Below are 15,670 nucleotides of genomic sequence, written 5' to 3' on the forward strand. Positions count from 1 at the left end.
ATTTGTGCATGATGGCACCTCTCCTACTCTAACCTATCATGCATATCCCAGTTTTACTTCATGTTTCCCAAAATTTTTAACCAGAGATTTGATTTTAGCATTTTTTTTCATTTCCTAGTTGACTGTCTGTTATGAATTACAGTATCGTTCCAGTGCAGGAGAGGGCCATTTGACTTATTGTGTATGCACCGGCACTCTGAATATTTTACCTTCATGCCAATCTCCTATCTTTTCCTTGCAACTCTGCACATTGTTTCTAGTTAAATAATCATTCCAAAACTTCAAAGTCTGAATTGAGCCTGACACCACCACACTTACAGGAGAAAGTGAGGACTGCACATGCTGGAGACCAGCATGAAAAATGTGGTGCTGGAAAAACACAGCAGGCCAGGCAGCATCCGAGGAGCAGGAGAATCGACGTTTCGGGCATAAGCCCTTCTTCAGGAAGGAACCACCACACTTACAGGCAGGACATTCTAGACCCTGACAACTCACTGTGTGGAAAAAAATTCTTACCTTGACTTTATTTCTTTTCCAAAATACTTTAAACTGTGCTCTCTGGCTCTCAATCTGTTTATGAATTTAAACAGTTTCTTCCTATCCACTCTGCCCAGATTCCTCAAGATTTTGAAAATTTCTATCAAATCTCCTCTTATCCTTCTCCTCTCCAAGAAAACAGTCCCAACTTCTCCAATCTTTTCTCATAACCGAGTGTACAATGCCTGCACCATTCTGGTAAGCCTCTTCTGCACTCTTGCTAATGTATGCACGCCCTTGCCTTAGTGCAATGCCCAGAACTGTACACAACACTCTAGCAGAGGTCTAACCAGTGTCAGTATAACCGTAATTTTCATCATAATCTCCCTGCTCATCCAACTTAAACTCTAATTTATCAAGCCTAGAATACTGTATGCTTAATTTACACATGTCCTGCCACCTTCAGTGACTTAGGTATACGTACAGTCAGGTGTCTCTGCTCCTGCACACTCTTTAGAATAGTACAATTTATTCTTTATTGGCATGAGCTGTTTGGTCAAGTTGATAATATCCCTGCAGCTTAATAATGGGAATCCCCAATAAAAACGTTACAATCAATTACATGTCAAGGAAGTTTGAGTTCTTGCTACAGAGATTATGAAAACTTCCAATGTAGCTTTCTTTGCAGTCAGCAGCAACCATTCTTGTTTTGCTACTGACCACAATATCAAAGACCATTATTCTTTTTCACATGGTCTTCGTGACCTAGGGCAGGCATGATGAATATTTATGCATATTAGAAATGGAACAAGAAATCTTTAAAATGTCTTCAAATTATAATCATCCTCCATTCTCACTGGAGCATCTATCAAAAAAACTTATAAAAGATTCAATAGCCTCTTCCCACAGGCCAGTGATAATGCTGAGCTTTACTGCCCTCTCCCTGTTCTCCTCACACATGCACATCTTTGTTCAGTTAGATCAAGATAAATAATTTTAGATACCTTTTCTTCATCTGTTTCACTTAAATCCAGGATCTGATTATAGTGAACAACCCCACTATGCTCTGGGTCCAGCAACAGCATAAGATCCTTAATCTGTTTATCAGTTAGTCGTAAAGGAACACTCTGCAGAATACGACGCAGTTCTTGTCTAGTGATTATACCTTTGTGATTCTGCGGAAAAACAGATGTTCTTGATTGTAAATGCATTGAGCAATAATTTAAAATAAGGAACAATGACAGTCTCCAAAACTCAGATCTAAAACAAGCTCTGATTTTCTGTTCCAAGGTAGTGAATGATTGAAATATATTCTAATACCCAATTGTATTGGTCATTAAGTGCAAGCAAACAACAGTAACTTACATCATCAAAACTTCTCAATACCTTCTTTAGTGCAGGGTATCTCTCCTGTAAGTATTTATGTAGCTTCCGTAAAATGTCTCTACTTTTGCTGTTGTCAATTATCTTTCCAACAGGATCTACACTGTGACAGAAGAAACATCAGTGCTCGATTTGATATAAATGTATGTTGAAAACTAAAGACAAAATAATAAACCAAGAATTTGCTTGAATATTTCAAACAATATTTTAAACTAAGAAATCAGCACAACAAGCACCAGCCTTTCGAACAATTACTTTATTCAACAGAAAATAATATTTATAATAACAATATTTTAAAAATAAAAATCAATTAAACGTGGAAAAAAATTAAAAACTTACTGAAACTTTGTTTCATGATTTTCTGATTTACAAGGAGCTGACTTTGGAGCATCTGTAATACCAGGCATGGTTTCCTCCTGCAAGGAGCTACACAAAATTTAACGTTAACTCTGTTTTCACTCCACAGATGCTGCCAGACCTGCTGAGTTTCTCTGGCGATTTCTGTTTTTGTTTTGTTTCAGATCTCCACCATCCATAGTTCTTTTATTTTAAATGAAAGTTATCTTATCTATGACACTTTTGAGGGCAGCAAATTGAGAAAGCCCTCATCCTCTGGCAGAAACATAAAACAGGCTATGATGGCATTAGGTAATTCTGCCTTCAAGATTAAGGAAGGCGAGTGGCTGCAGAAATCAGAAACCCATCTACCATTTTAAAATCAATGAACAAGTCCTAGGATTAGCTACTGAGCACGTGTGTGGAGCTGTGTCATAATGATACCAAATCACATGGTATTGGATCCTGAATTTGTAGGGTTTCATCAATTCCTTGTGAAATGATTAATGAAGCCTGTTAATGGTCATTCTGATTAATGTAAACCTGGTAGCAGCAGCTTTTAAAAGACTGATGAAACCAGATGCGTGTGGTTAGCAATGGTGAGAGGTGGAGCCCAGAAACAGCACATTGCAAAGAGTGAAAAACGAGGTCAGCCCAGAACTCCAGCCCTATAAACAGATGGAAACTCTGAAGAGAAACTCAGCAATGATAGGAATCATGGATTGATAGACTTGTAGTCTCACCCAGGCACTGAATCACAAAGATGCAAAGACCACACAAAGATATTCTGGCCTACTATCCATTGTCTCCATGTTTACCCTACCCTTTCATATCTCTCTTTCTGAGCTCTATCCCCACCTATCCACCCAGCACTCCCCTTCTGCTCCCCCCTTCTACCTCCTCCCCACACTGCGGCTTCAGCATAAATACCAGTTTTTCCGACCTGCTAACAATTCTGATTAAGAGGCACTGGAATCAAAACATTAACTGTGCTCTCTTCCCAAAGATGCTGCCAGACCTGCTCAATTCCTCCAGCAAGTTTGCCTTTTGTTTCATTACTGACAGTGATACACTTTACTTTCTGATCAAATTCCAGAAATATTCTTAACTGCGAGTAGTTGCCAAATCACTCCAAACCAAGAATGCTGTTGCAATGAGGCTCATTTGATCTGCTAAGAACACCGTTGTGGCTGTCAGGTCACAGTGGCCACTGATTGTCCAATGGAGGAGTTACCCATCCATAGTCATAGCCAGGCATTTTCAAATTAAAGATTTTCACCTGACCTTCAGAGGCTGCTTCAATTGTGAAGTTTCTCTCTCCCACTGTAGCCCTCTGATAATGGGTTGCCCATGTGTTTCTTATTTGCCCAACACATCAAGGGTGAGAACGCCTATATGAACCCACTTTTATGGTTCACAATATAGAAAATCCTACCCAAATAATTTACCAACATATTTAAATGCCAGTCCAATGCAAAATGGTCAAACTGTTGTCAAATGCTACCGTAAATTCAAATATTCTAGGTGCTGGACAAAAATATGTGAATCATCTTTGCTACAACTTGTTGGGCCGAAGGGCCTGTTTCTACACTGTAATCTAATCTAATCTAAAACCCGTCTTTTTCACACAAAACCATAATCTTGTTCAATTCTTTTACAAATTTTCTCAAAAGCATTAAGCAAACTAAAACTAGCATAGTGATTAGATTAGATTACATTACAGCGTGGAAACAGGCCCTTCGGCCCAACAAGTCCACACCGACCCGACGAAGCGCAACCCTCCCATGCCCCTACATTTACCCCTTACCTAACACTACGGGCAATTTAGCATGGCCAATTCACCTGACCTGCACATCTTTGGACTGTGGGAGGAAACCGGAGCACCCGGAGGAAACCCACGCAGACACGGGGAGAACGTGCAAACTCCACACAGTCAGTCGCCTGAGGCGGGAATAGAACCCGGGTCTCAGGCGCTGTGAGGCAGCAGTGCTAACCACTGTGCCACCGTGCCGCCCACTGCCACCGTGTCGCCCACAGTGTAGTCAAGAAAAGTTGCAAAATTGTAAAACAACTTGATATTACAATTATTTTCTACTACCTTTAGAAACAAGCAACTGGCATTTAACTGGCATTAGCTATTACAGGAAAAATAGCAATCAATAATCTTACAATCCTAAAGTCTTGTCACTGTGCTGAGTTGGGATGGCCCATCTATTCTCCATAGCTGTTGATTCTGTCAAACTGAGTAAAAATGGTTTCCATGCTATTTTGCCAGTAGGTTTAATATTGAACCTGAAACAAAAGACAAAATGCACAACAAAAGGAAATCTTGAATTTAAACTCATTAAAACTATCGATTCTACAAATCATATAAATTAGGCACCTCAAGGATTTTACCTCAACCATATACTTTCTTGTAGCAACATATACAGATAAAATATGTATTGTTTTAAAGTAATCAAGTAAAACATTTGGAATATTTGTTTAACCATACCATCTGAATTCTTCAAGTAGGACTCAATCAAATTCCACAAGTAACTCACCTATTGCTCCAAAAGTACATGTAATGATACCTTGTTGATTATCAAACCAGTTTATTTTTGGAAGAGGTCATTTCGGGGCTAGGTGAAACAGTTAGATGGGAATGATAGACTACTGTTTGTCCTTCTCTGTGTCAAGACATCATTGGTCAGGCAGCATGTGGTGTCTATTAACATTCTTCAAGTTTTCGTAACTGGTGAATATCAAAGTCTTTTTGAAGCCACAAAACAATATGCGACTTTATTTTCACAATCAATTCATTCAATTATATTAATCAATGTATTTTAGTTAATTATCTGTACACCTTTGAAAAAGGGTTCATTTGATAAATTCAGCCAAATGACCATATCAAAGTAGGCAAGTATAATAAAATTTTAAAATATATTACTATAATTTGGAAACTTAGATTCTAAAGCAGAGGTAAACAGGTTTTGTTACTCAGTTTTATAAAGGTAATTTTTTTTGAAAAGTCAGAAACCTTTTCATAGCTGTATGTCAAAGCAGTTTTTTCCAAGATATCATGTGACTCAAGCTAAATGAATAGATAAGCTACCTGGTGAGATAATTGCTTGAAATGTACTTATTTAAGATTTATCAGCCAGAGCATGATAGGGGCCACAGACATTCCTTGTTCAGGACATTTAGTTTTGGCTCTGTCCAATCAAGTACACATGTGGGGAAAAATCCCTGAGTTTTCATTTAGAGTACAGTGAGTTAATTTGTGTCTGTCTGAGGATTGACAGTAAATGTGCAGATTACATCTGGCGAATGTGCAGAAATTTGACAAAAAGAGATGTTTGCAACCTCAGTATTTAGGTAGGATATTAAGTGAAGACAGAAGTGATATTTCATTGGGGTTGAGTGTGTGTAAAAGATATTGCTGAGGAAAAAGGCTGAATGTTTTACTATGCTGTTTATAAGATCTTTCCAAATTGTCTTATATATATATAGTTCTATTTTACGTAATAAACTTATGGCTAAAAAGCACACTGGCAGCCTCTTGTAAATGTATTCTGGGACTGACCACTATGGCAGCCAAATTGAAAAACTAAAACTTATGATCTATTAAGCCAGGTTTCACCCTGGGATCTGATTTGTCTAGTATTACCACAACACAAGTGGGTTCAAGCCAATCCAGACTAAGAATGAAAACTTACATTGTCTATTCACTGCAAGCATCATTGAGAGACCGATCAGTCTAATTGCAAATGAGCATGTACCCAGGAACAAAAATGAGAAGTCTGAATTTAGCAAAGATCATCAGAAGCAAGACAAGCAAGAAACCCACTTGATTATGTTAGTAATAGTCCCAGATCTAGACTATTAATGCCTAGGCATTATCTCCATACTGGAATACAACTGGGAGCAGATTTTATGCATTAACAGGCTGTCACCAGCAATGCCAAACACAATGGTACATCTGGAGAGGGGTGAAAGGGTCACTAGGTGAACAGTCAAATTGTACTATCTATGCTACTCTCCTGTCTTGGTTCATTTATCAGGAATGCAGTCAGAGATTGCATTTAGTGCTCCTCTAATGTGTGCATCTGTGTGTGCATCCATCAGAGTACACACTGTCGTTCACTGCAGCTATTCTGCACCCACTGACTCACATTATATCCATATCAAAAAAGTACTATTTTATGACTCACTCAGGTAATTAATTTCAAGAATAAAATGTCACAGTGAGAGTCTTAGAGATTCACAGCAAAGAAAAAGGCTCTTCAGCCCATCGAGTCTATGCTGGAAACCACCTCCAGTAGGTTCTAAATCTAATTCCATTTTCCAGCACTTAGCTGAGCTGGAAGTTTTTGTTGCAGACGTTTCGTCCCCTGGCTAGGCGACATCATCAGTGCTTGGGAGCCTCCTGCGAAGCGCTTCTTTGATGTTTCCTCCGGTGTTTATAGTGGTCTGTCCCTGCCGCTTCCGGTTGTCAGTTTCAGCTGTCCGCTGTAGTGGTTGGTATATTGGGTCCAGGAATTCCTAGAGGCATGGCATTCATCCACAAACTCCATCAACAAACACATCGACCTGGACCCAATATACCAACCACTACAGCGGACAGCTGAAACTGACAACCGGAAGCGGCAGGGACAGACCACTATAAACACCGGAGGAAACATCAAAGAAGCGCTTCGCAGGAGGCTCCCAAGCACTGATGATGTCGCCAGGCCAGGGGACGAAACGTCTGCAACAAAAACTTCCAGCTCGGCGAACAGAACCACAACAACGAGCGCCCGAGCTACAAATCTTCGCCCAAACTTTGAACTTAGCCTATAGCCTTGTATGCCTCCCCATCACAAGTGTACAACTAAACACTTCTTAAATGTTATGAGTGTTTCTGGCTTGATACACCGCCCATACTGGCAGTGTGTTCTAGATTCCCCACCCTCATGATGAATGCATTTTTCATGCCCACTCTAAACCTCCTTGCCTTATCTTAAATCAGTGCCCCTTGGTCAATGAATCCTTCTCCAATGGAAAGGTTTCTTCCAGTCTAATCCTCTCCCATAATGTCATGCATCTCAATCTGTTCTCCTCTCAGTCTCCTCTGCTCCAAGGAAAATAACTCCAGTCTATCTGATCTCTCTCCTCCCAACTAAAACACTCCATCCTAGGCAACACTCATGTAAATCTCCTGAATGCAATCACATCATTCTTATAATATGGATTCCAGAACTGCAGACGACACTCTAACCAACTTTTATTCAGTTCCAGTATAATGTCCTTGCCCTTAAATTCGAAGCCTTAGCTAAGAAAGGCAAGTATCGCATATGCATTCTTAACCACTTTATCTATTTATCCCGCTACCTTAAGGAACCAATGGGCATGAACACCAAAATCCCTCTGATCCTTGGTGCTTCCGAGGGTCCTACCATTTATCGTGTAACGGTGGATGAATAATGGTTATTGATAAGGAGGACTTTGTTTTGAGAAAAAGTAGTAATTGATGGTACAATGGTTTCACTTACAGCAACATTAAAGCTAGGATTGAAAATATAAGCAATTCATAGAATATTAGGTCAGGTGGGATCAAAACTAATGTTGTGAATGACAAGTATGAAGATATGATTATGTACAGCGTAATCGTAAAAGATATTTTTTTTGGACTAGTGCTTTCTTTGATGTTTCTCAGTAAAGCATTCTCCCCATAACTGGGGAGATTTCAGCCATTAGTTTGGCTTTACAAAGGTATCATAATTCTTTTGCAATGTTTCACAGAACATTATTGCAAAAACAAAGTGAAAAAAATCAAAATCAAGACCAACAAAAATGCTTAGAATCCTCATAAAACATTTCTAAACATAATCAAAATAAAATTTAAGGCATGTTCCCCCTCATCTCACCTATCCATCAGGCCATCAAAGATTTCATTGCTCAGAGGAAACACAAAATTGTTGAAAACTGCTTTGAGGTCTTCCACTGAGATTAAACCACTTTTGGTCTCATCAAAAGCTGCAAATGCCTGCAACAAACCCTGATAGTTGGTTCGCACCTGGGAATAGAAGAGGAGCAGGCTGCTAACTCTACTTTTTAAAATCAAACAACATCACAGAACATTTAAAACTAGACATGGAAACTGGTGGGCATTGAACATAACAACAAAAGAAATACGAGGAGTAGTCTGTACAGGCTGTCATTCAACAAAATCACGTTAGATCTTTGAACTCAATTCCACTTCCCTAGCAAATTTTCCCCAGAGTACAAATATCTATCAGCTTTGAATATACTCAGCAATCGAGCATCCTAGCCCAATGTGGCAGAAAATTCCAAAGATTAATAAATGACAAAGGTAACAAATTCTTCCTTATCTCAGATTTAAACAATCAGCCTCTACCTCGAGAATATGTCTTCCCCTATGCACCTTTATCTAGATTCTTCATCCAGAATGAACAAACTCTCAGTATCTATCCTGTCAAGCTTTCTCATAATCTTATGAGTTTCAATGAGTTCACCTCTTATTCTTCTATTCCAGAGATTGGTCCATCTATCCAACCTCTCATTAGAGAACAGTTCTCTCATTCCAGAAATCAATCTTGTGCGTCTGTGGATTTGCATGACTTTGCTCTTGCCATATCTGAATTTCCTATCTGTGACTTCTGGGAATTGGACATAAAACCATCAATTTGCTTTTATGTGGATGATCTAAGTGCAGATTAATTAGCAAAATCTCAGCGATGATTTAGGCCTAAAGTAGAAACTTGATCAGAAAACAAACAACTGAGAGTAACACAAATAATATGGAACAGATCGTAAAATATCTTGCGACTTGGATTGTTTACAAAATTATGAGAAGAACAAATACTCTTTAACATCTTTTAACTAATATATTACAAAATACAAACTATTAAATTTGGGGGTATCTGTACATTTTCCTAAGTGCAGTAAAATAACAAAGAATGGCTAGCGCATAAAATAAAGTCTATCTTCAACACTGCACCCTAGACATATCCTCCTTCACACTGTCTTTCATATTTCCTGAAGATGACTTGTACTGAGAGAGTTGTCACTTATGCCACTTACCCTCCAGTCCTCTGAGTACTTCTAACAAACGTTGCACTGGGAGCATTAGCAAGTTATCAAATATGCAGCAACACACTCAAATCTCTCTCAATGTATCTACAAATTCACACCTTCAGATTATTTCAAAACACATGAGGGGACCAAAGTTTACTGAAAATCAGCTGTCAATTTCAGGATGTTATGTTTCACAAGGATTTACCTCGAGTTATTTCACACAATTCTTGCTGCTCATCCCAATAAGTATGGACAATGCCTCGACAGAATCGCACTCAAGTCATCGTGAGTTCAGCAGTGGCGGATGTGCTTTCTGCTTTAGGACTTTCTAGGATTTGCATCTCCAAATGCACATCAGATGCTGCCAGCCAGGAATAGCCCTTTAAAGCAGATGTAGTGGGACAGAAATGGAAAAGAAAATCTTCTGACAGCACAAGTGACACTTCTTTGGAAACAGAAGCGCACATTTGTAAATGTATGGCCTCTTTACACAATCACCCGACTGACCAACCATTATGTAATTACAACTACAAGCATAGAGCTCGAAGAGATGCCTGTCCTTAGTATCATTCCATGATGGAATCCTGTCTGAAGGAGTGCTACTCTTTATCTCACAACCATCATAGCATTAAATCAAGTCATTTTTGATGTCGATAAATCACACTTTGTAAAACCTTTAAACAGTTGTTAATGGTAATCAACAAGAAAAGCAAAGGAATAACGAACAAAAAAAAGTTGTATCTGCTTCTGGGACTAAACAGGACTGTTCGCCTTTTGAACAAGAACAAATTCACAATCACTGAATGGTGACGTCACTCAACTTAGATCTGTTTGAGGTGAATATTTATTAAGTGCTGTCTAGCCTGTCATGCTCGATGCTGCTTCATTCTGTCATGGTGAAGGTGATGTTCCTCCTGTTCAATGACCTCATTCTTCTTCTCTCCGGCTGTTCGGTATCCATTATACCCCCTCTTTGCTTTCATCAGTTCTGCACAGCGCAGCATGCAAGGCTTTTTCAGTACACTGTCTTTCACCCTTACACCTGCTCCACAATGGCTCTGCTGGAAGAATTGACTACACTGTATCTGCAATCAGCCTCATTTGTGGGGCTGCATAATAGAGTCATCAGCTCTGGGTGTGGAAGGTAGTCTTGATCTCAGAGTAGTCATCCAACTCTTGAAATGGAGGAGCAACTGGTAGTTCTCAAGGCAGCTTTCAGAGTAGCTAAGGCAGATATCTAAAAACAATGATCACAGAAGACCTGTACATTGACCAAGTGAAACATTTTCTGTTGAAGTCGGCTGCATAACAATAAACGCCTCTCAATACAATGCAAATACAATTTACAGTGCCTTACACTTGGAGAAAGGCAACTATGTTGGCTTACTGCAGAAAACAGAGAAACAGGATCTAAGTTGGTAGAGATTTGACCACTTCTCTGCATTTGGCTCCCAGCCCTAAATTGTCCATTTGCCTTCCAATCAATCACAGTTGTTGGCAGGAAAAGGTTTCTGTAATGGAAAACTGATAGAACAACCATAATCTCAGTCATAGTCCAACCAACATCTTGTCACCAACCAAAGCTCCATCAAAACAGAAAACCTTGGTTCCAGTTCGTCTGCAACTTTAATTTTCTACACTGCTTCTTCCTGCAGCTGTTTAAATTATGCTTACCATTAGTGTCTGGTTACTTGTTTTCTAAAACATATAGCAATCCTGGAAAACATTGATGGAATCACAGTCATACAGCATGGTAACAGACCCTTCCGACAAACTCATTCATGCGGACCAGCTTTCCTAAACTGAACTAATCTCATTTATCAGCATTTAGCCCTTATGCCTCTAAATGTTGCCTATCCATTTATCTATTCAAATGTCTTTTAAGTGGTGTAATTGTACCCACCTCTACCACTTCCTCTGGCAGTTCATTACACATATAAACCACTCTCTGTGTGAAAGGGTTGCCCTTTAGGTCCCTTTTAAATCGTTCCCCTCTTACCTTAAATCAATTCCCTCTAGTTTTGAACTCCTCTATCCTGGGGAAAAAGACCCTGCCTATTCACCTTATCTATGCTCCTCATGAGTTTATATATCTCTCCAAGGTCACCCTCAGCCTTCTATGGGGAAGAGGTCCTGGGCATTTCCAGCCTTGCCTTAAAAGTGAAAACTTCCAATCTCCATAGCATCCTCGTAAGTTTGTGTTACACACTTTCCAGTTTAATAACATCCTTCCTATAGCAGATTCTAAAACAGTTCCTTCTCACTTCAGTTCACAATTTTAAAAAGCATGGAACAAAAAAATGCACAGATTTTACAACAATTCAAAGGTGAGTGGAAACCAGATTAGAGTCCCTTATGGCCTGTATGATCTTGATGGTCTTTGTCAATGTGACCCACAAGTGACTCTGGCTTTCTGTATCTGCATCTTTACTGCAAATATTAAATATGAATGTTCCACATAGCATACATACTCAAAACACTACCGACACTATAACCGGCAAACAAGAATTAAAGTTCCCTCACTTAGAGGATGGTCAATCTTATAAACTTTACTGATTGTTTTTACTTCTATTTCTAAAAACACTGAGATGACATCATTTGTTTTGAGAGTTATAATTTCCTTTGAGTTTATGCACAATGTGACTATGAGTCACTCTTCCTTGGTCTTCACTACAGAGCATTGACAGTAAACCTAGTTGTAATTCTAATTCAGATATTCTCCTTTGTAAATTGGAATAGTAAATTCTGGCAAGATAAACACCAGGGACTGATTTCAAAGGTGCAATCTAATCTCATGTGTTAAAAAGTAAATAAATGATAAAGGTGTGTTAAGATAATGGAAAATAATCCAACACAAAATGGCAAATCCAAAATATGATACACAAACTAGAAGGCTAAGCAAGCTATATTTCTTTCTGCCATGTATGTTGATTTGTTTCCCATATTCCATCCGAAAATCTGATTTTATTTTTAGTTTCCACATACTAACATCAATACAAACGTCCACCATACTACAGTATCAGCACAGTGGCTGAGTTTAAAAATATCCCAAAGCTTTATAACAGTCATACTCATAGTCAGTTACAAGTTGCTGGTACTTGCTACACTGATACAGAACTGGACTTTGCAGTTAGGTAGACTTGACAGGCTTTTGAAAATGACAACTGGAATCCATTCCCAATGCCCCAGTTTTCATCAAGTGTGCTGGTGCAGGTTCTAAATCCACACATTGCAGTCCCAACCTGGTCAGTTTCAGTGCAGGGATTGGTATCACTTGCTTTGCCGAATTATCATGGGGTCAGGCCCAGCTTTTCAACAAATAGCAAATAGTGACCCTTCGAGGGGTGGCGAAACAGAGTCAGGATGAGGGAACCTTTTGAAAGGTCCATGGAATTTGGTTGAGGAAGTTGTAGGCATGGAAGATATGAGAAGCCATTGGGCTGTATGGGAGCATGAGATTGCATGGACAGGGCGAGGTAACATGTGGGGTAGTGAAGTGCGAGGGCTGGAGAGCCGACTTCTCTTTTACTGCTTTTATTACAAAGGAACAAAGTCCAATGCACTAGAGTAGGATTTTAAGTTATCTCTGTACCTGCCAGTAATTGTGCTTCTGAACATCTCCTGAGAGTGGTGTGCCCAATGCCGTATGCGTCCTCCCCTCCAAAATGAAAATCTCACCTTAACAGGCACTTTCTCTCATGGTGTGTGTGGCAAGATGGCCACACCCAAAATGTTTGAAGTAAACTCTCAAATTCAGCTACTTGCTATGTTTATTAAAACATATCAGAATAGATACACAAATGTACCTTTTTTCGTAAAGCCAAATCAATTTCTTCCATGGATAATCTTTCTAAGTTTATGGCAGACTCTTCCATCATTGGTCGATGAAAACCTGGCCGTTTCTCTTGCTCTCGAGGAGAAGCTTCCCAGTTCATTGCTTTGTGAAATCATAATTCAACAAACATAAATTTTTGATGTAATTATCTGCTTGATCTCCTTTTAACTGTCAAACATGAGTCAATTTTGTGTTCTTCACATGAAGGATAAACAATATGAAATGATATGACCAAATTTCTCTGCATTCAACTTCTGCATTTAGCATCAGCAGTTCTCATTTTCTCATAAAAACCCTGGTATATTGGTCTTTGGCCAGCCTCATGTCTTCCCCATCTGCAAACGTCAGCTATTCCAAATCTTTGCCGTCCATATCCAAACCCACAGTAATTTCAGTTCATCAACATCTGTGTTATCTGACTTACACTAACACCTGGCCCACAAAGTGTCCATTTTAGAATTTTCATTCTACGCCTCACACAACTTTGATAATCTCCTCCAGCTCTACAACACTCTGAAACCTCTGCACTCATCCAACTTTCTGTAGGTACTACTTCCTTTGCCCCATCACTCATGATCATATCTGGAACCGTCCATCTCTAAGCTCTGGAGTTATTTCCCCAAATCCCTGGATTTCTCTTTCTGCTGTGAAATTGAGCCTTAAAGGTTACCTCTTTGATCAAGCTTTTAGTTATCCACCCTAATTCTTTTTTTTGCCTCAATGTTATTTTTCTTCCTGTAAAAAGCCTTGTGATGTTTTACCAAATTAAAAATGTCATATAGGTGTTAGTATAAGCCAACTTAAACATTTTACTTTAGCATCTGCCAGAGATGACAGCTTACACTTTTGTATGTATTCATGGACAGCAGCTCCATCACTTTACTATCAAGAACAATTCAAAATTTCTTTTTCTAAATGAAAAGAAATGCAGTCATGTCAAAGGAACAGTCATATTACTTTTATGTAGATTAAATCCTTGTAAAGGTTTCCTGGATTGTCTCTCTATCCTATCAAAAACTTTCTCAAAGACTTTCTCATTTACATAGTATTTCTTAACTAAACTCTTGGAGCATATTTGAATGATCCTTTTAGCAAACCAGTCTTGTACAAAATCAAAAATGGGATCAGAAAGAGCATGTTGACACATGGGATATAGAAGACAAATATAAAATCAACATAAGATACAACAACAACTACAGATGCTGAAGATCCGAAACAAACAAAAACGGAAAGTGCTGGAGAAACTCAAAAGGGCGTTTTGAGAAGGTTTGCAGCTCAGGTTGAGGTTCAGATTGTAAGTTTACTCACTGAGCTGGTAGGTTTGTTTTCAGACATTTTGTCACCATGCTTGCTAACATCATCAGTGAGCCTCTGTTGAAGCGCTGGCATTTTGACCCACTTCCTATTTATGTGTCTTGGTCTGTTAAGGTAGGTGATATAATTTTCGGTTCTTTTTCTCAGAGGTTGGTAAATGGGGTCCAGATCGATGTATTTATTGATGGAGTTCCGATTCGAATGCCAGGCCTCTAGGAATTCCTGTGCATTTCTCTGTTTAGCCTGTCCTTGGATGGATGTGTTGTCCCAGTCACAGTGGTGTCCTTCTTCATCTGTGTGTAAGAATACTAGTGATAGCTGGTCATGTCTTTTGATGGCTAATTGGCGCTTATGTATCCTATTGACTAGTTTTCTGTCTGTCTGTCCGATATCATGTTTGTTACAGTCTTTGCAGGGCATTTTGTATATGGCATTCAATTTTCTGGTTGTTGGTACAGAGTCCTTTAGGTTCATTAGTAGCTGTTTCAGTCTGTTGGTAGATTTGTGGGCTACCATAATGCCAAGAGGTCGGAGCAGTCCAGTAGACATCTCAGAGCTGTCTTTGATGTATGCTAATGTGGCTAGAGTCTCTGAATGTTGATTGGGTTTGTTGTTTAAGAATCGGCTGACTGTTTATCGGGTACCCGGTTATTCTTGGATACACTGTATAGATATTTTTCTTCTGCTGCTCATAGTTCCTGGGTGCTGCAATGTGTTGTGGCCCGTTTAAATAAATGTCCTGATGCAGCTCCATTTGTGGGTGTTGGGATGATTGCTCCTGTAGTTGAATGTTTGATCTGTGTGTGTTACTTTCCTGTAGACGCTGGTCTGAAGTTCTCGATTGACTGTTTGTTCCACTTTGATATCTAGCAAGGGGAGTCTGTTCCTCTTCCTCTTTGGTGAAATTAATGCCAGTAAGGATGTTGTTAATGATATTGTAGGTTTCCTGTAATTTGTTCCGTTTCATGATGACAAAGGTGTCATCCACGTAGCGGACTCAAATTTTGGGTTGATTGTGGAGAGGACTGTTTTTTCTAGTTTCTGCATCATAGCTTGTACTAAGAATCCTGATATTGGTGATCCCATGGGTGTTCCATTGATTTGTTTGTCGGTCTCGTCATTGAAGGTGAAGTAGGTAGTAAGGCACAGATCTACCAGCTTGAGGATGCTGTCCTTGCTGATGGGGTTGGTGCTGTCTGGTGTTTGTGTCCTTGGTTCGTCTAGTAGTGAGGTAAGTGATTCTTTGGCCAATTGATGCTAATTGAT

At 39.3% G+C, this 15,670-nt stretch overlaps 1 protein-coding gene across 1 annotated transcript in view; it reads right to left on the reverse strand.

The window, feature by feature from the left end:
- efcab6 (EF-hand calcium binding domain 6) overlaps nt 1–15,670 on the reverse strand; it is a 113,464-nt gene that overhangs the window by 77,730 nt on the left and 20,064 nt on the right. Inside the window, exons 8-13 of the mRNA XM_043709199.1 lie at nt 13,062–13,192; nt 8,085–8,233; nt 4,366–4,488; nt 2,200–2,286; nt 1,864–1,963; nt 1,482–1,652 (exon numbers count right to left, since the gene is read on the reverse strand). Coding sequence (XP_043565134.1) covers nt 1,482–1,652; nt 1,864–1,963; nt 2,200–2,286; nt 4,366–4,488; nt 8,085–8,233; nt 13,062–13,192 — 761 coding nt within the window. The remainder of the gene's footprint in view (nt 1–1,481; nt 1,653–1,863; nt 1,964–2,199; nt 2,287–4,365; nt 4,489–8,084; nt 8,234–13,061; nt 13,193–15,670) is intronic.

The sequence above is a fragment of the Chiloscyllium plagiosum genome, chromosome 19 (genome assembly GCF_004010195.1).
Source record: "Chiloscyllium plagiosum isolate BGI_BamShark_2017 chromosome 19, ASM401019v2, whole genome shotgun sequence".
NCBI classification, from domain to species: domain Eukaryota; kingdom Metazoa; phylum Chordata; class Chondrichthyes; order Orectolobiformes; family Hemiscylliidae; genus Chiloscyllium; species Chiloscyllium plagiosum.